The sequence below is a fragment of the Triturus cristatus genome, chromosome 8, assembly GCF_964204655.1.
Source record: "Triturus cristatus chromosome 8, aTriCri1.1, whole genome shotgun sequence".
NCBI classification, from domain to species: domain Eukaryota; kingdom Metazoa; phylum Chordata; class Amphibia; order Caudata; family Salamandridae; genus Triturus; species Triturus cristatus.
The window spans coordinates 1267871507-1267891601 of NC_140591.1; the positions used below are offsets into that span (position 1 = coordinate 1267871507).

Sequence of the window (20095 nt, forward strand, 5' to 3'; positions counted from 1 at the left end):
AGTCTGATTTCCCTTCCGGTTTCTCCCACATACGCTAGTCCACAAGGATAGCGTAAAAGGTAGACCACGTTGCAGCTTCTGCAATTATTTAAAATGTTAGTGGTCATGGTGTAACCGTTGTGGGTAAGTGTCTTGGTTTCCAGACTGTGATCACAGATACTGCAAGTACCACATCTGTAATTCCATAGAGCTCATGTCATCTGAAAAGTACTCTGTGTCATAGGGCGCGTGGTTCTATAGGTATTAACCAGACTTTTACGTATATTGTCATTACGCTTAAAAGCAAAAAGTGGTTTTGGAAGTTTGATTTCATTATCTTAATTTAGGATGCTCTAATTTGAATTAACCACATTTTCAGCTTATTGCTGTTATTAGACAACTGGCTCACAAAAACAATTTTATTATTTGAAGCTGCATCTTTTTTGTTTTTTTTCCAGACGGTTTATGCTCTAACATGCTTTCACGATTGTAAAACCTCGCACGTTTGGAAACATGTTTGATTAACTTCTTCGGGTATCCACGATCTAGAAGTTTACTTTTTAAATTGTCTGAATGTTTATGAAAGTCATCTAAAGAGGAACAGTTTCTCCGTAAGCGGAGGAACTGTCCAAATGGTATATTATCTCTCTTGGCCCGGGGGTGATAACTCCTTTAATGTAATAACGTGTTCTTATCAGTTGGCTTTGTAAACAATTCGACTGTTAGTGTGCCCAGTACATTTTTGATAGTGATATCTAAAAAGTTAACTGCACTATTATCATATTGGGCCGTAAATTTAAGGTTTTGGTCTCCCAAATTTAACCATTCTAAAAATTCTAATAGGGTAGTTTATTCACCCTTCCATATAAAAAAAAATATCGTCAATGAAGCGGCTCCACAAGAGAATATTCTCATAAAATGGCGCCGCCTCATTGAAGATATGCCTGTCCTCAAAGTTTCCCACAAATAGGCATGCCAGGCTGGGAGCCCAGGTCTCTCCCATGCTGGTACCCTTACATTGGAGATACAGGTCTTCTTTGAACAAGAACATATTGTTCTTGAGCGCCATAGTGATACAATCAATGACAAATTCCTTATTGGCTCCTCTCAAATCTTCAAGTGCTAAAATCTCTCTAATAACTCTGTGTCGTCCTGGGGAATATTAGTGTACAAAGCTTCTATGCCGGGGGTCACCAACCATTGTCTATCTTCACTAAAGGTGGTGCCCTCGATCATAGAAATAATGTGGGCTGAGTCTCTCACATATGATTTGTGCTTTACGACTAACCGCTTCAAGAAGGTATCAGCATATTGGCTAAAGGGTTCCAATAAAGAACCTATGCCACTCACTATTAGTCGCATGGGGGGATCCTTCTTATTTGTATGAATTTTGGGTTGCCCATATATGGCTGGAGTAGTGGCATTGTCATTTTTAAGGAACCTAAATTCTGCTTCACAAATCCATTTGTTATTATCAGTTTTATTCAAGATGTCTGCTACCTGTTTCTTTAGGATCTCCATTTTGGAGTGGGATACTTCTGTGTAGTGGTCCGTGACACCAAGGAGAGCTAGCATCCTCCTATCGTAATCTTCTGTGTCGAAGACCACCACACCACCCCCTTTATCCACTGGTTTTACGGTCAAACTGATACCCTTCTCACTACATCCACTGAACTCTGCACGCTCACCTTGTTGGTTATTGTAGCTGCTGTTTCCTTATCCTCTACCTCCTCTACGGCGCTGCTGCGGCCTGGTTGGAGTCTTGCCATTGTCCTTGGCAGGGACGACTTGAAGGAGGCTTGATTGTAAGGACGGCCGGTCGAGCGCCCCCCTGCCACGACCGGCTGCCCCCTAAAACACGCGGGGTGCAGATCCGCTTGATAGAGGACTGAGCCTTGTCCAGTGAATTGAAGGTGTTAACAAACGTACCCAATTCCCTAACAAAAGGGTCTCTGAAAAGATTTCCCTCCACTACCGGCCCGGCCTCAGAGGTAGCTAGCTCCCCCAACTTACGGTCAATTTTGATTAACAGAGATCTGCGGCGTTCTGTGGAAATGGCCGCATTAGTGTTTCCCAGGAAAATGATCGCCCTTTGGGCCCAACTGGAGAGAATCTCGTGAGAGATGAGCGTTCCTGAGGCCTTGGCACTCTCTACCATGTCCAGGTTTTAGCAAAGGGACCTGCCGTGTCCAGGAGCTTGTCCTGGCACGCTCTCCAGCAACGATCAATGCCTTTTTTGGGATCTATAATAAATTTCGCTAGGTATGTAGCCATTTTTGGGTCCACCTCGGGGGTGAGGACGACCTTTCCTTCTAGAGCTGGTCTCGGACACTCTGCCCTGAGGCAGCTCCTAACTTCCTTGTCTAAGGGCTTGCGGAGTCTAGATGCCATGTAAGCCGCTACTTTAGGGGCCAGAACCCACTCTGCGGACCTGGGATGAAGTAGATCGTCCGGGTTCAGCATGTCACTGCTTGCTTCCGGTTCTGCAGGCTGGTCTGACCGCGATGGGCGCCATGGTCTGCCAGAGTCACCATCAGAAGTCTAGGGGGACTCGTCCTGATCTGTCACAGGTAGAGAATCTTAGACGCTCAAATGCATCCGTGTCTACTCCAGTGTCATCGGCGCGTTTCCTCTTGGGGTCTGGGGTGGAGGTGGAGGACTGCCCTGGAGGTAAGGGGTTTTGTGCGCCTGACTGGTCTTCCCTGGAGTCCAGGGGTTTCAGGCACTATGCCTGCAACTGCGTAATTTTCTTCTCCAAAGGCGCTACCACCATTGACACTGCCCTGAGGATGGAGGAGTCCATAACCTGACAAAAGTTATCGTCCACAGGTAAGTATGTCACTTCCTCCTCTTCGTAAAATTGGTCCTCAACATCCTCCATAGTAAAGGATCCGCCCAAAATTTCCCTGTACAGATGTAGAATACCTTTATGGTATTTATAGGATTAGATTGGGACCTTAGCTTCCATCACATTCAGAGGGTAAATATGCTTGGGCGAGTCCCTGTACAATTAAGTTGTCTTACCAGAGGCACGGGTGTTATGCTCCAGGCACAGGCTCAAGGAAAAAAACAGCTTCGCCTCACTAGTACCAAGCAAAATAGTGAAAATAATCTTCCCCCGTGTGTTTTAAATCAACAGGAGGTAATAGCCTCACAGCAATCACGAACGGGTCTCTCCGCGTCAGCCACTAAGCGCTAACTTAGGCGGAGAGACTCGTTGGCTGCGGGAAGGGGGGGGGGTTAGTCTGCGCACCAAACGCGCTGAGGAGAAAATGAAATTTGACGCAGTCCCCCAGTGGCAGAAGGGCCGCGTCGTGTCTGAGCCAGCCGGTACCAAGGAGCGAGAGCACTCCAGCGGTCAGGAAACTGACAAAACTGTCAAACGAAGCGCGCGAGAGAGCTAAACACAAAGCAACTGCAGCAATAGCATAGAGCTCGTGTCGGCACAACTTTCAATGCAAAACTTTGAGCATAAGGCAAGTATAAAAAGCAAATAACATGGAGAGGAAAAAATCACTTAACTGAATGCTGCTGGAGCAGCGAAGAGAGAGGTGGGTAGAGCGTCCTCAGGGGAAGGTCACCAGCCGGACTGATCCAGGATTGGACAATATGCTGGACTTTTTCTATTTCCAAGGGTTCATGGGAAATGTAGTTTTTGATGTTTTGTAATGGCTACTGGAGTGGAATAAATGAGAAAGAACAGCCTAATCCGCAGAAAACGCAGGAACGAAAGAAGGCAGCTGGGTGGAAAGCGTAGAAGGCGAGGCCCCCGTAGAAGGGATGCACTGAACAGGCCACAAACTGCAGTAGAGGAGGGTGCAGAGTTTTGATTCTGAAGTCGACAGAGGGGAGTAAATGAGGGTGGCGAACAGAAGGAGGTAGTTGTATTGGAAGTGGAGAAGAGCAGGGCTCGGGGCTCCCTCACCTCGCCGGAATGCTGGAATGCGTGCTCTGCTCATGGCTCCTGAGTCCATGGCTGACACTGTTAGCTTAATAATTAGAGCCTTGTACAAATATCTGCAGGGCAGACCGGTCCAGCGCAGGCGGTGTTTATTTAATAAAGAGCCGGTGAAGTAACTGCAGTTTCATTGTCAGTTTACTGATGTTAACAGTCCTGTTTCTTTAAGCTTTTTGTTTGGGCTGTGAGAGGTGTTATGTGGGCCAGCTCTGCCTGACCCCCTGGGAGCACCGCACCGGCTCGTATTAATGACTGCAGAGCCTTCTGTTTATCAAAGGATCTGAGGGGCTCTCCTTCCCCCCCCCCTCTTCCTCCCACCCCCCCCTCTTCCTCCCACCCTCCTTTCCTCTTCCCCTCACCTTCCTTTCCTCTTCCCCTCACCTTCCTTTCCTCTTCCCCTCACCTTCCTTTCCTCTTCCCCTCACCTTCCTTTCCTCTTCCCCTCACCTTCCTTTCATCTTCCCCTCACCTTCCTTTCCTCTTCCCCTCACCTTCCTTTCCTCTTCCCCTCACCCTCCTTTCCTCTTCCCCTCACCCTCCTTTCCTCTTCCCCTCACCCTCCTTTCCTCTTCCCCTCACCCTCCTTTCCTCTTCCCCTCACCCTCCTTTCCTCTTCCCCTCACCCTCCTTTCCTCTTCCCCTCACCCTCCTTTCCTCTTCCCCTCACCCTCCTTTCCTCTTCCCCTCACCCTCCTTTCCTCTTCCCCTCACCCTCCTTTCCTCTTCCCCTCACCCTCCTTCCCTCTTCCCCTTCACCCTCCTTCCCTCTTCCCCCTCACTCTCCTTCCCTCTTCCCCCTCACTCTCCTTCCCTCTTCCCCCTCACTCTCCTTCCCTCTTCCCCTCACCCACCTTCCCTCTCCCCCTCAACCAAGGTTTTAAAAGAATCCCTGTTAAAACAGAAAGTGGGTAAAATGCACCGGTCAACTCGGAAAACACAACGGAAAAGGCCTAGAATGGGGCCCGTGGCAGCCGCGCACGCCTTCTACTCTTTTGGAAGGAAACTAAGGACTGAAAATAAAAACAAGAATTGGAAAACAGACTACCATGAGAGCATGCATCATTTAGGCTTGTCGAGTGGCTTAAATACCAGACTGCAGACAGCGTCTCGGCCCGCACCAAAGAAGCTGTGTCCAGGACCGTTTAATGGCCAATAGAATCTCATTTATTCTCACAAAGAAAAAACAGCAGTTATGTTTTATTAAAAGATCCTATTTAATAGGCTTTACATGTTATATTCATCAGGAATATTTAAAACTCCAAGCATGTTGAAAATGAGTAAAGTTGCTGCTCTAATTTCCCTCTCCATATCCAACATTCCCCGCAGCACCTTACCTGAGCTTTCTAGAGCTGTTGTTAAGGCCCCACGTAAATAACGATACCAATGCTTCTGTAAAAAAGGCTCATAACACGTTCCATCCCGCATAAGGACATCAGTTGTTTACTGAATGTACGCAGCTACGGTGAATACTTCCCTAAAACCAGACATACGTTATCAACAGTTTTCAGTTTTATAGCAAAGCTAGAGGCTTCTTTCTCTTCAGTGTTAGTAAAGTACATGGAAAAAAATCTGTACAGGCCAGGAGGCATGGTAACATGAGTCCAGGATAAATACATACCCAGGCAGTCCGATTTCCCAAGGAGGCATTTAGAAAGAACACCAGCAATTTTTGGAGAGAGGACGTGTCTTAACATGTAGAGCTGCTGACTTTGGAACTGGGGAACCAGGTTTGAGTCTCTGCATCGGTTCTCCCCATGCTTACCAAAAAACAAAATTGGCTGTGCTTTAAAAAGCAAGTTGTATTTGGAAAGCCATATCAAGATAAGGCGATGTTGTCGGAAAACCCATATTAAATAAAGTTTTAAACACGATACGAAACAAACCTCTAACTAACTACAGAAGCGTGAAAGCCCAAAATAAATACAGTACAAATGAGCCTAGGAACGCAAACTAAAGAAACGTACTGCATACCATGTGTTTATGAAGTAGAAATGCAACCGGATAAGCACATTGTTGGGCAGCTGGGGAACGGCAAACCACAAAAAAAGAGTGCTCACAGAGTATCATAAATAGCAGAAAGAGTAAGAGAACATTTAACGGCAGTCCTCATGACAAGTTGCAAAATTCCAAAAGGAGGGAACTATAAAGCATATTTACTAAACAAAAGCAGGCATTTATGAAGGCCAGTAACAGGAACCAATGAAAAAGATGGGAGGTTCTCTAAGCCCACATTGTAGATATAGCATGTCTACGAAGAGACCGCACATGTGCTGCCTAGGCGAGACCTAAACAAGAGGACTGCACCTGCTAATTGAGACCCTTGAAAAGGCCTGAAGGGCTGAGCCTGCTCTCACTTGCTTGTAACCAGGACAAACAAGTAGACTCCAAGTGTCAGTTGACTGACCTTTTGGGTGGCTATAGGGAAACGACAAGTTGCAAGATATATTTTTCCTTAAGTGCCCAGCTGACTAGTAGCAGGTGGTCCGGACTTCACCCTGATGTTAGCCTCTGCTTGACTCCCTGTGAGTCTCTAAGTGCCTCCCCTGAGGTCCAGGGTGTAGAAGTGTACTCCTGTGGTTGTTTGAGCACAGAAGAAAGTTTGGAAACTTCTGTAAACAATTCCTGCAGAAAATTATTTGAACTCTTTCACTTTCAAGCATTCACCAGAACCAATACCCTTGGTGTATCAAACCAGGGCTCCATCACGGTCCACCTGTAATTGCACATTGGTCCCAGTCTACCACAACCATTGACCGTCCTTGGTACTTTTCTCTTTATGGTGCTGTATCCATTTAAATCTTTAAAAATTCATGCATATGGTTGCCCTATTTTGTATTTTTGTCATATCGTTGTCGGTTTGCTTATTCAATTTTTCCCTTTTTATAAATTGGAGTGAGATTTTTATTATGTCCTGTTTTCAACTTTTAAACTGTTGTGGTGCTTCTAATTGATTTACTCATGTTTTCGAAGTTAAACCTGCCTCCTCTGTGCCACAGCTTCCTGGGATTGAGTTGAGATTTAAATTGCTGAAACCTTTGACTGGACGTAACAAGATTGCAACTTTATTACTTGTGGTGGACGCCAATCCAACCCAACTATTAAATCACTTCATTCACACACTTAATTCCATGCCCTGTCCATTGATTGCGTAAACGTGTGAAAATCGGAGCCCTGCTTGAATTAAACCCTGATATAATACAAGCATAATCATATAGTCTGTTAAAAGAGCTCTGATATAAGGAGCCATAATTTGTCGCCTCACTACATGGCCGCAAAAGGGACAAGTGGAATTTTTGTACTTTTTTATTTTGGCAGGTCAAGGTAATTTATTATGCATTGTGTCCCTTGGGCAAGGAGATATTTTATAAAAGTTTGTACCCGGGAGTGACACAAGATATCATGTGTGCCTGTGAGAATAAAGAACTCTGCGGAAAGGACACATTTCTGGAGAATAGAGAGACTGAAGACGCTAGCGAAAGAATACAGTGTATTAGAAAATAAATTCATCTATGTCAGTTGGCTAAGGGATGCATATTCTGAAGTCTTAAGAGAGGGAAGGGATGTTCTGTATGATCAGATGCCTCAGTTTAGAAAACTGTAATAATACTATCTAATTAGAGGACTGCAGAATATAAAAATGGTATGGCAATTTAATAGTTCCGCTGGCCTGACAATGTTGGCAATTATTGGATAGCCCCTTGATGGAATGATGTGTGGTGGATTCCCTTCCTCGTATAATGGTCTTTGTGTATGTAAGGGCTGTTCCTATGACAGAGACCTGATAAGTGAATAACCTGAATATAGGTAAGATTTGGTGAAGTCCTTTACAAGAGAAGTGTGGCTGAAGTGAAAGGGCCTCAAGGAATGCTACGATTACCCCCCTATTATGATTTGTAGGGTGTTTATTTATAAATAGATGCATATTTTGGGTTGTGGTAGGCACAGTTGAATGGTAGTACCCAATGGAATCCGTCTTGTCTCTACTGTGCTTTTCCAGTGATGAACTGAAGTATGTTTTGGGTTCCTCACAAATTCTCTGATCTTGTAACTGTGCCACACACGTTGGTAACTTCAAACTGCCTTCTACAATTAATATCGTCCATGAAATAATCCTATTTGTGAGATATTTACTACTCAAAACCTTTTCTTCCTATGTTATCACTGACACAGTTAATGAAAACTAAAGGTGTATTTATCAACAAATATTCAAAGCAGTGATCTAGAGCAACACAGCATGATTGGGATATTATTTGAAATACTTGAATTTGAATACTTTTAGAGAATTCCAACCCCGAAGCCTTAAGTGCGGTAAAGCCAAGTTATATGCATTATCTAAGGCTCCTTAAGTTCAGAATATTGTTATTTTCGTTCTCTAGAGTCACATTATTCCTCATTTTTTACTATTATAATAAATTGTCACGAAATTGTCATTTAAATGTAATTGTTTACGTCGTCAAAACATTGCGAGTAACTATTTCAATAAACCTAGATATATATAACTTAATAAAAACTGTGTTCTCTTGGCAGAATATGAAGAAAGTGGGCAGTTGGATACTGATGATGTAAGTTAACCTACTTGATTTTTTTGTTGCCATATCTGAATATTTAAACTTAAGCAGAATTAAAATGTTTAATGTATAGGTATTGTCAAAAAGGGACACTTGTTATTTGCTGTTAACAAATAGTTTTCAAGATAAAATATCAAACTTCTACCCCAAAACTTTATAGGTTTCAAAGTATCGTTATTCTGAGCTTCTGATGGTTTGAAGCCACATGAAAAAAATTGAACTGTGCCCTATTGCCAGCAGGTTGGTACCTAAAGAGCTCTTATACATTAAGGAATCTAATGCTCTGATTTGATAAAGAGCACTTTTTTTTTACAAGCATTTCCACAGACATAAGCCAAAAGTGTTGATTCAGATCATCCAGTATTCTTTATTCACCATGTAATTTTCCTTGATGCTGGTAAATCTGTAAAACCTGGTCAGCAACATCAACTTCAGAAACCACAGTTCTCATAAGCGGACTCTTTATCAAAGTTTTTTGAAGTGCCCTGTTACAAATGAGTGCTCTCTGTGCAGTATGTAATCTCAACTATAGCGAGTCTTAGTCGTTTTTTTGTGGGTGATGCCAGTGGTGCTTTAGTGTGTGTCCATACAAGTAGATTTGAGAGGCCAATTATTTTTAATCTGTATAGTGTAGGAAAGTTCCCTTTTTTTCATGGTCACTCTCACTTTTTGCCACTGTTCTGATGTTTTTCAACTGATGTGCACTGGTTCCCTGCCAACTGGCCCCAGTGCGGTTTCCCTAAAAACAAGGTAAAATGGTCTAATTGTAACACAATTGGCACACACGTTCGCAACATTGTAAGTCCCAGTAAGTGGTACCTAGGTCCTGGGTACTAAATAGGGCTGCAGCATGTATTATGCAACCCTAATGAACCCCCTACGAATTGCATACAGGCTGCAATTGAAAACTGCATGTCATGGTGCAAAGCCATCAGGGAACACACGACATGGCACACTCCCTGTGTCCCATGCCAAGGTCACTACATGTAATACATATATATGGTTGTCACCCATACAGTAGGCCTTGTAGCCCTAAAGCAGGGTCTATTATATTACATGGGACAGCATATCTGCATGAGCAGCTATGTCCTTGTGCTGTCTAGTTCAATTACTATATGGTACAAGTAGACAGGACAGACATCTTGAGGATATGTACTGGGCACTGGTCATTACGAGTTCCCCAGCTACATGATGGCTTTACTGAAAGCAATGGTGTTTTGTATCAAACACATTGTCTTAATATATCTGTACTATTGCCAGTACTAGATTTATTATTACATTCAGCCAGATGGCACCTTAGAGGTGTCCCCTGAAAAATCTATCAGTAGCTAGTGTACTTGCTGACCTCGTCTAGACTGCCACCACAGACAGGTTTTTGGCCCCCTGCAGGTGAGAGCCCATGCTCTCGGGGGCCAGACACCATGCCTGCTCTGAAGGAAGGTGTTCACACCTCCTCTAGTAGAATGGCTAGTGATTTAGCATATCCAGACCAAGGGCTTCAAAGACCCTGCTGCCTTTGATATGTGACCACAGCTTCTCCCAGACCTGAGAGATGCCACCGCCTGCACTGAGGCCCAATTGGCACTAGGACAGGAGAGAAATCAGCTATGCAAGTAGACGTGTTGCTCCTCCAGGCAAGTCACACCCCTAAGGTGGGCTACCTGATGTGCTTCATGGAAAAAGGGTTACACCTTTTTTGTTGTTGGTGCAACTAGGAACTGTAGAACAGGGTTATCCCCGCTCACCACAGGAAGTGGTCATATAGAGGGTGTATTGACCCCAGGAGTATGTAGCCCATTGGCTACTACCCTTCACTCCCCTTAATGCCCCTAAATTTAGTATGTAGGTGGCCCCCGGGCATCAGGGACTCAGATCATCTGCCTGAAAGAAGGACAAAGACGAAGACATGAGAACTGTGGACTAGCTGAAGTCTTGCACTCCAAGCGCTGCCTGCCTGCTCCTGTCCAGACAATTGCAAAGACCCAACTCGTCCTGCAGCTGTTCATCCTCCCAGAGTCTCGAAGGACTGCCAGCACTTCGCCAACCAGCCAGCATCTCCCTTTATTTGGAGGAGCCACTAGTCTGCAGGCACGGACGCAAAGTCTGGGTCACCGATCTGCTGACCACCAGGGTCCACCAATGCAGCAGCAGCAGCCGCCCTAAAGTTCCCTGAGGTCAACCCTGTCTCTCCAGCAAGTTTCAAGACAATAGACCCTCCAGCCTGGGGTACTGAAGCCCTTGCAGCAGCCAAGGCTTGTTCAATGTCCAGCCCAGACACCAACACTGCCAAGACGGAACTACCGACGTGGGACGCCCACTTCAGAGAGGCTATCATCATGAGTGGACCTGTTGTCTTGTTATGTCCCACTCTCCAGATCAACCCCAAATGTAGGTCGCCTCCAACGCAGGCGACCCTCCGGACAAAACGCCTCTGCATTCAAGCCTCACAGCTTGAGTCCGAACCTACCAACTGTGCACCCTTGCTCCAGAGAACCTCCAGAGCTGAGCCTCCCTTTGAGTTCTGCTGGACTGGTCCCCCACTCTCCACCTGTAGCCTTTTTTCTGTTACAGGTTTCCCCATTGAATTCAGCGTTCGAGGCTACCCTTGCGACCAGCACCTCTACACCCAGACACACCAGGGCAGGTAAACCAAAACTGCTGGTGGTTCTAAGGACCTTGGCCCCTACTTACCGTAAGTACTGAAGAAGAACCCTGTAACTCTATTGCACGTATACCTATGCAGTGTATGTTTCTCACATCGGATAACATTACTGCGTTCAAGGCTCCTGCCTCAAAACTGACCACTGTATCTTCTGTGTTTCTGTAAATCGCTTACTCAAAGTACATACCTAATCTCCTAGATCTTGCTGTCTATATTATTTATTTAGAATTTTATGTAGCGCATACTAGAACGAGACATCGGGTTATCAAAGCACTTTACATGAGCACCAGTTTCATTACAGAAGGACACATTGATGTTTTGTTAGGCACGGGGAAATTAAGTGATTTGCCCAGAATCACAGGATGTTGAGCGTCGCTGCCGAGACTCGAAACCGGTTCCCCAGCTTCGAGGTCGACCGCTCTAGCCGTAAGGCTACATCCTCTCCCCCATATTAATATAAAAAACTGTTATTTTTCTAAATTGGTTTCGGATTTTCTTAGAGTGTGTGCCTCATTTATTGACTCTGTGTGTGCAACTAACACTCCCCTTTGATAAGCCTAACCTGTTCAACCACATTACCACAAAGAGAGCATTTGGTATTTTTAAAGAGCCCCTGTACACTAATAAGGGCCATCTGGACTATTTGCATAGTGTACCCCTTAGGTGTACTACATACATAGCTTCCTACATATAGCTTCTAGACAAATATTTATTATGTCCTGGATTGATCACACAGATCTTGAAACTGAGGAGGCACACACTACTCTGGAATGTTAGGTTCCAAAAGTCTGTGTTACTAATATCAATATGAGCAATATTACTTTTCAAGAGTAAAAATTAGTAATTAATTAGTTTTTCCGCCTTCTGCCACTTTTTTATGTCTGATCATCAAATATCTTTCTTCCATGGTACTGACATGCAATGTTGTTAATTGTATTTTTAATTTTATTATGTATCGCTGTTGGTCAATGGGATAGTATAGACCTACTATTGTAATGCCCTTAAGTACTACTATTGTAGTCACATGCAATGTTTCCAAAAGAAAAAAGATCTAGTACAATTAAGTAAATTATATTCACTGCTGTATATCTAAAAGAAACAGGTAAGGCTATTGGTGCAAGCAATTATTACAAATACACTTTTGGATTAGGCAGTGGGGTTACATAGTACTGGCTATTGGTTGTTACCTAGTCGTCTGCCTCAAGAGTCTAAGCACACTCTATATCGGTGCTCTTCAGGCTGTGAATCTTGGCTTCTTGTTTAGGGTGGGGCGGACCTCGAGGGGTTATGAAAGGCTAGGTGAATGCAACAGATTTGGTATTACTTTAAGGGTGTGCTTCGTATGGAGGTGCAGGGCAGAAAGTAGTAAACAAGGTCATAGACCCCTACCCTTCCATCCCAGGCTGCTCTGGAAGACCAACCCTTGAACGTTCTCGAGAAGGTGTTGGAGGTGAAAGCAGCCCTTAGGACATTCACAGCCATACACCATAGACAGCAGTTCATAAGAGAGAACATTCTTGCCATTTCCCAAGTTTGGCCAGTGAAAGGTGAGATAGGCGAGGTCAGGGTTTTTGTGTATGTATTCTAGTGTTTGTGTGCATGAAGGGGTAATTGTATAGTTAAACTAAAGTGCATCTGGATGCCTCATTGAGTTAAAGGCTTGCTGCTTACGCTTAAAGGAAATCCAAAAGTTATGAGTTTGAATTCTAACAAGGTTGACTCAAGCTTGTTGGAATTCAAACTCATAACTTTCTGATTTCACATAAGCATTAGCAGTAAGCCTTTAAAGCTTGTAAGCTTGTGAATTAAGCACCATTAAATTGGGTAATAGTAACTTCTGTGCTTAGAAATTGCAGATATGTGGTAAGAAATGTTGCATAAACAACAAGCAAATATTATTTACATACCACTCTCTACTAACTGAGTTTTTTTACACTTAACAATAGTAACCAACTCAATGGCAACAATTATGGACTAGGAGGAAGCCACATGCCTGATCAGTCAATGAGGACCTCGAAAATACACCAGGCGGAACAATTCTCAGCTCTATCAATAAATAACTTGAATCTGCATTAATAACTTCCTGTGAAAAATCTATCTCATCATGTAGAAAGACCCTTACAGATTTCAGATGGGCGTACACTTCTGTCTGTCTACACATAGCAGCGAATATGCAGAATAGGGAACATTGGTCCCTCGTTGATATTCCTGTTCTGTCTTTCATAGGGGGGGGCCTTAAGAGTTGTTCTGCCAAGGACGTATGCAGTCAACTTGGAACCTTTTTGTAGTACTCACCGAACTATTGGGTCCTCTTTTCAAACTAGGACACTCCTGTGGCATTCAGTTCTTGTTCTGAAATGTGGCTTTTCTAATCACTATGAAATCTCTAAGGAGAATCAGTGAGTTGCAGGCTACTACTATAGAGGAACCGTTCATTCAGGTTCTAAGAAGGAGGGTGATCTTGAAGACTAACCCAAAGTTCCTAGTTAACCAGACTCCTGAACTGCCCATGTTTTTTCCGCTTCCATGTTCTGTGATAGAAAGAGCATTAGAAATATTAGATTTCAAGAAAGCACTCATGTATTACATTGACAGGGCCAAATCCATCAGTAAGACAAAACAACTGTTTGTGGCAACATGGCTAACCACATTTCTGAGGGAGGCATTGTTAAATGTATTGTTAAATATATACCAATATACTTTGCTGAAGCAAAGAGTACACTACATGTGCTACCTAGAAAACCTTCCACGCACAAAAGGGAGGCACTGTGACTGTTGGAAAGTGCCCTTTCTGCAGGGTCACCCCAGAAACCTTTTGCGTTCCTCCTCCCCTTTTTGCTGAATTCGTTTTTCTTGGCCTTCGAACTCTGGGCACTTTACCACAGCTAATCAGTGCTAAAGTGCATGCAATCTCTCCTCTAAACATGATAATATTGGCTCATACCCAATATACTAGTACATTCCTAGTAAAGTGCCCTATATGTGCCAAGGGCCTGTACATTAACTGTTACTAGTGGGCCTGCAGCACTGCTGGTACCACCCAGTTAAGTAGCCGTCTACCCATGTCGCAGGCCTACCATTGCATAGCCTGTGTGTGCGGTTTAAATTGCCATGTGGACCTGGCAAGTTAAACCTCTTCCCAAGCCCAAACCTTCCTTTTTAAAACATATGTCACCCTTAAGGTAGGACCTGGACACCCCTAAGGCCAGGGTGCAATGTATTTAAAACGTAGGGCATGTACTTTTAAGTTTTACATGTCCTGGTAGTGAAACAATCTTGAATTTGTTTTTTCCTACTGCAAGGCCCATCTCTCCCATAGGATAACATTGGTATTACGCCATTACATTTCATAAGTGTAATTCCCAATTATGAAGAGAGGCTTTTTGCGTTTGTTGTCTACATGGCACCGCTCGCCCACGTCGCCCGATTGCACGGCCTCAACATCCTCTCTTACGCCGATGACACCCAGCTCATCCTCTCCCTCACCAAAGACCCCCTCACGGCCAAAACCATCCTCCACGAAGGAATGATGGCCGTCGCCGACTGGATGAGAAACAGCCGACTGAAGCTGAACTCGGACAAGACTGAGGTCCTCATCTTCAGATCCACGCCCTTGGCCTGGGACGACTCCTGGTGGCCGACCGCACTGGGAACAGCTCCAACGCCCACCGACCATGCACGCAACCTAGGGGTCATCCTCGACTCAACCCTCTCCATGACGAAGCAGGTCAACGCCGTCTCTTCCTTCTGCTTCAACACCCTCCGCAGGATCTACAAGTGGATCCCCACTGAGACGAGAATGACGGTCACCCAGGCCCTCATCAGCAGCAGACTGGACTACGGAAACGCCCTCTACGCAGGAGCCTCAGCCAAACTCCTGAAACTGCTCCAACGCATCCAGAGCGCCTCCGCACGCCTGATCCTCGACATCCCTTGCCGCAGCCACATCACACCCCAGAGAGACCTGCACTGGCTCCCCGTCAACAAGAGGGTAACCTTCAAGCTCCTCACCCACGCACACAAAGCACTCCACAACACCGGACCAGCGTACCTAAACAGCCGACTCAGCTTCTACACCCCCTCCCGCCAGCTCCACTCCGCCGACCATGCCCTCGCCACTGTCCCCCCGTATCCGAAGAGTGACCGCCGGCGGCAGAACATTCTCCCACCTCGCCGCCAAGACCTGGAACACCCTCCCCATCTGCCTACGGCAGACCCAAGACCTTCTGTCCTTCAGAAAACTCCTCAAGACCTGGATTTTCTAACCGTAGCAGCATCCCCCCCACCCCTTAGTGCCTTGAGACCCTCATGGGTAAGTGGTGCGCTTTACAAATGCTTTGATTGATTGATTGTTGTCTCTGGAATCCCAGTTTAAAATCCAAACTTATAGTGAGGTCGGATTTTAAATTGGAATTCTGAAAATGCCAGCTTTAGAAAGGTACAAAAGGGGGTGGTGATAGACGGAGCATCAGAACCAATCGAACACTCGCACCCAGTCAACGGATCTGGGTTTGATCCATCTCCGTTCTTTAGCCCACACTGCCACCCCAGTTCAGACATGTCCATATGCAAATCAGTCTGACCCTGTGCCTCATGGGAACAGTCCAGCCCGAACTGGAGCATTTTTTTTACTTTAGTCATTTGGTACCTGCTACACGTTTGGGTAGGGTAACAGCTGGGCTTTGTGTATTCCCCCTAGTCAGCCACACACAAAGGGAGCTTAGGTGTGACTTGAAGGGCCATCCTAGAAGGAAGACTCAGCCTCACTTACTTCTGAATAGGCTGTGTCCTGTCCCCACACGAAGGCTGCATACCCCCCTTTAGTGAGTCTGGAGCCAGGCAGGAAGGGAGGATCTCTGTGCATGTCAAACACCTGTCTTTGAAGTCTTCTCCACTTCAAAGGCAGCACTGGGTATAAGTATTGGATCTCTGACACCACCACTTCTGTACACTTCTGGACCTCTGGATAGTTTACAAGGAAGGACTGCTGTGTTGTTGAAGGACTGCCACTCCGCTAGACTGTTGCTCTGAAAGATCTGTTTTCTTGCTGTGCTGCCCTGCTGCCCTCCTGGTCTCGGTAGGAAAGAGTGGACCTGCATCACTTGACCCTCAGATCCAAGGGCTAGTTGGATGGCCTCCTGATCTGGGACATACAAGACTTCCAACCTACCTGTTTCTGCACCTGCACTCTGCCATCTTTGAGTCTTCCCTGCCAAGTGGTGCCAGCCCAGTCCTGGATTCAAGTGAAGGATTCCTTTATTGCCTAAAGATCCTAGTGTCTCTTCTGCAGCTTAGACTACCTCTATTTCAAGAAACATGGCAAGAAGCCTAGTACATAGCTTCTGTTGGCCCATGATCTAATCTTGAGGCTCTACATGTCAGACACATTATGACTGAAATAGCACTGTCTTTAAATGCCTTCTGCTTTAGTATGCCATTACAATGGACTTCTCTCATGAACTTCCACCATGCCTCATCATCAATTACCAGTCCGTGCTGGATACTATAGTGATTTGTCTTTTCAGGAAATCCATGATCAGATACTCTCTCTGGGTTACGAGTGCCTCTGCTGTCTCTTCGCTCCAGTGTCTGTTACTGCCCGTGCTGTCCTGTTTCTTAGTGTTGAATTTAGGTGTCTGTTCCTTCTGTGGCATTGTATCAAGATCAATCAGCAGACACTATTTGTGTGTGCGGTAAAGGCTTTCTAAGCATTTTTGGCCCAGACCTCTGGTCCACCACAAATACTAGCAATGATTGCAATAATGGTAGGTAGCACTGCCTCGTCTCTCAAATGGAAGGATGTGGGCGTTATTTCCCTTGAATGTTCATCATTTACAATACCATACTTTTCATTACCACACCAAATAAGTTTCAGGCAGGCCTACCAAAAGTGCTGGTCCGCTATGAGAATTTTTGGGAGTTTCATGGCTGTAAGTTGGCACCCCAGCTCTGTGCAGCAAGGGTGCAAGAGGTTCCAACATGCTCAATTAGATGCATAACTGTCAGTGCAGGCACCCTGGTTGTCATCTTGGAACCACGCCAAAAGAACCACATTCTCCAACTCCCATTACGTGCTCTCCACCTTCATGCACATGGATCAGTCTCATTACATATGTACTCATGATCACCGCTGCCATGCAAGTCCCGAAATGGGAGCCTTACCAGAGATGCTTCCCCACAGTCTCCCAGTTAGTTTTTCCATTCTATCAGTTATATTATTTTAATTTAATGGCATTACAGTTTACTGCATATATTTTAATGTGGTATGTATCAAAGTGTGATAACACAACAACAAGGGGGGAGGGTCCAAGGGAAGACGTTTATAGACCTGCGAAGAGAATATCCCCTAATACGTTTGCGAAGACCCGAGGAGTTTTTGTGGTATCAGTGTATCAAAGTGTGACATTTCTGACCGTGAGTTAAGAGTTGCATGTGATTGGGTATTTTATTCGCATTAATATGACTAATGGAACTATTTTTCTTCTTTATAAATACAAGGCAACGTTGGATACTAGAACAATAATAGAAGCCATCAAGCCTAAAACTGAGGCTGGAGGTGAAGATGCTATTCTGCAAACTAGAACATATGACCTGCATATCACCTACGACAAGTTTTATCAGACTCCCCGACTTTGGTTATTTGGTTATGACGAGGTAGAAACCTTTTGTATGTCTTGCAAGATTCAATTTTAAATAAAAAATGTGAAAAGTAGGATCACATACTAGCATGTTTTTAGATTGCACATTTTTTCAAAAGTATTTACACTGAATCTATTTTTTGTAATCTTTTTCATTTAATGTATATATTTTTGCATATGAGAAGTGCTAGCAGCATTAACTAGTACTAGAAGACTTTGTAGCAAATCCACTTGCCTTCGAATGTTCATCATTTACAGTGCAGACACTGCATGTATCAATTTCCGCCCTCCCCTCTCTACCTCCATCCTCCGGTCTCAATTGCTGGCACAACCTCTTCCTTCATCCACTCTCCACCTATATCTTGGTCTTCCACTCCCTTCCTTCGTCTTTTACCCCTGAAGGTTCATCCTTGCTGCTTGATTACTTTCAAGGCAAAGAGTCATCCTTACTGCCTCACTTAGTTTCAAAAAGGCCTGCTATTACCTCTTAACTTACCCTGCAGTTTGAAGCATAGTGAATGATAAGAGCAATGACTTTTAGTTTTTAATTCGCATCTGTGTCAATTTATTGGGTGTTGGGGACACAGGAAGGACATGGAACAGTGCTCAATTGCTTCCATTAAAAAAGCAAAGTCTGTCACCTTGTTCTTGCTTACTGCCATGAGACTAGCGTGCGGTATGTTCATGCTAACTTATGCTCTATAGATTCACAATTGTAATCTGTATAATGGCAGACAAGCTAAAAGGAATGTTTCCATCAAGCCACTTCTTCCACGCTTGAATTTAACCAGATGTTCAGCTCAGTGAAGAGAAATATTACAGATTACCTTACAGATACACAGTTGGCTTAGCACCCCTCATCAGATTGTTTTCTTTGTTTGCAAGCCCCTTCTTTCTAGGACCCTTTTTCAAGTTTCTAATGAATCTTGATCATTGTTGGGAGCCATGGGGTCCTTGGTAGATGAAAGGTAGACCTTGTTTTATAATATATTTTACATTTCAGTTTGTGAACACTCAGCCTTTCATAATTGGCATTAACCTTCAAATGTCAATGAGTGTGCCTTTGTTAGGCTTTTGATTGGTATGTACAAGTGATGTTATTAATTTAAAGGAAAGTCTTAAAAGACTTGTATCATTTTTTGTTTTACAAAGGTTTTCATGTGCAATCTTTTACCAAGATTTTGCATCAGAATCAAATTACCAAATACTTTCACACAAAGGGAAATGGTCAAAAGTGTCTTGACATTCAAGGTAATCGGGAAAAGAATGTAGTAACCAAATATGAGGAAACTTCATAGATTCCTTCCATGTACGATGGGGTGAGAGGACTAAAGAAATCCAAAACTGAGAAACAAAATGTAGTGCATCAATGCTTTATGCAGATTTTTTTTCACAATATTTAAGAACACTTCATGTCACACACAATACAAATTGTTTCGCACAACTCATTTACAAATTTCTATTCATATTTTTGAAAAAAGTCATCTTATAGTATTAGCAGCAATTAAATGCTGATTTTCAAGTGTCTCCTAAGCCATTCCTATTGCCTTCACCTAATAAAATTTCAGACTCTATCTGGTTTAAGCCTTGATGGAGAATTTTAATTATATAAAAATATAGATCTGATGGTCTGTTGTATAAAAGTTAAGATACTGGATCATTGTATATAGGTATCTTGATGGATTATTGAAGCGGTGTGTGGTGGTTTTTCTCTTGCGTGCCATTCTGAGTATGGACTGTGAGCCCCTGGAAAGACTAGCTCAGTAAATACACAGTGAAGGAGCATTCATCTCCAGATTGTCTAATCCATCCTATGCTCCTCATCAAGTAGATATGGAAGCCAATGGGACACCATGTCCAGTGACCTATACGGTTCCTTACCTCATGAATCCTCAAACGCCCAGCTGGATACAGCAAACTTGTAAAAGCTCACCAGTACTGACAGGTGGTGATGTGTTTGCCGCAGCTCTAGAACCTCCCTAGATTTGACATCACAATTCCATTTTGGCTCTTTGTTATGCTGCGACATGGGCTTCAATCCATACCTTAACTATGCAGTACTGTTTGATTAACGAATTTGCAGGTTAGTCAATTTCTTTTTCATGCTTCAGGACGTTTTGCTTTACTAACTCTCCTCAGACTACCTCTGTGGGATACTGCCCAGGGTACTGATTGACAAGGTGAGGTATCTGCAGGTAAAAGTGTTCATTGCCTTTGGTAATGATCTTTCTGGTGGATACTCAACCTACTGTAAATGTCTCCCCATCCTTCTGCCTCTGCATTCTGGGAA

At 44.2% G+C, this 20095-nt stretch overlaps 1 protein-coding gene across 4 annotated transcripts in view; it reads left to right on the forward strand.

Moving 5' to 3' along the window:
* The window catches only part of ATG3 (autophagy related 3), a 272476-nt gene that overhangs the window by 158791 nt on the left and 93590 nt on the right, over positions 1–20095 (forward strand). For all 4 annotated transcript variants that reach the window (XM_085622981.1, XM_085622977.1, XM_085622978.1 and 1 more), the window contains exons 9-10: positions 8465–8499; positions 17666–17821. In XM_085622981.1, coding sequence (XP_085479107.1) covers positions 8465–8499; positions 17666–17821 — 191 coding nt within the window. The remainder of the gene's footprint in view (positions 1–8464; positions 8500–17665; positions 17822–20095) is intronic.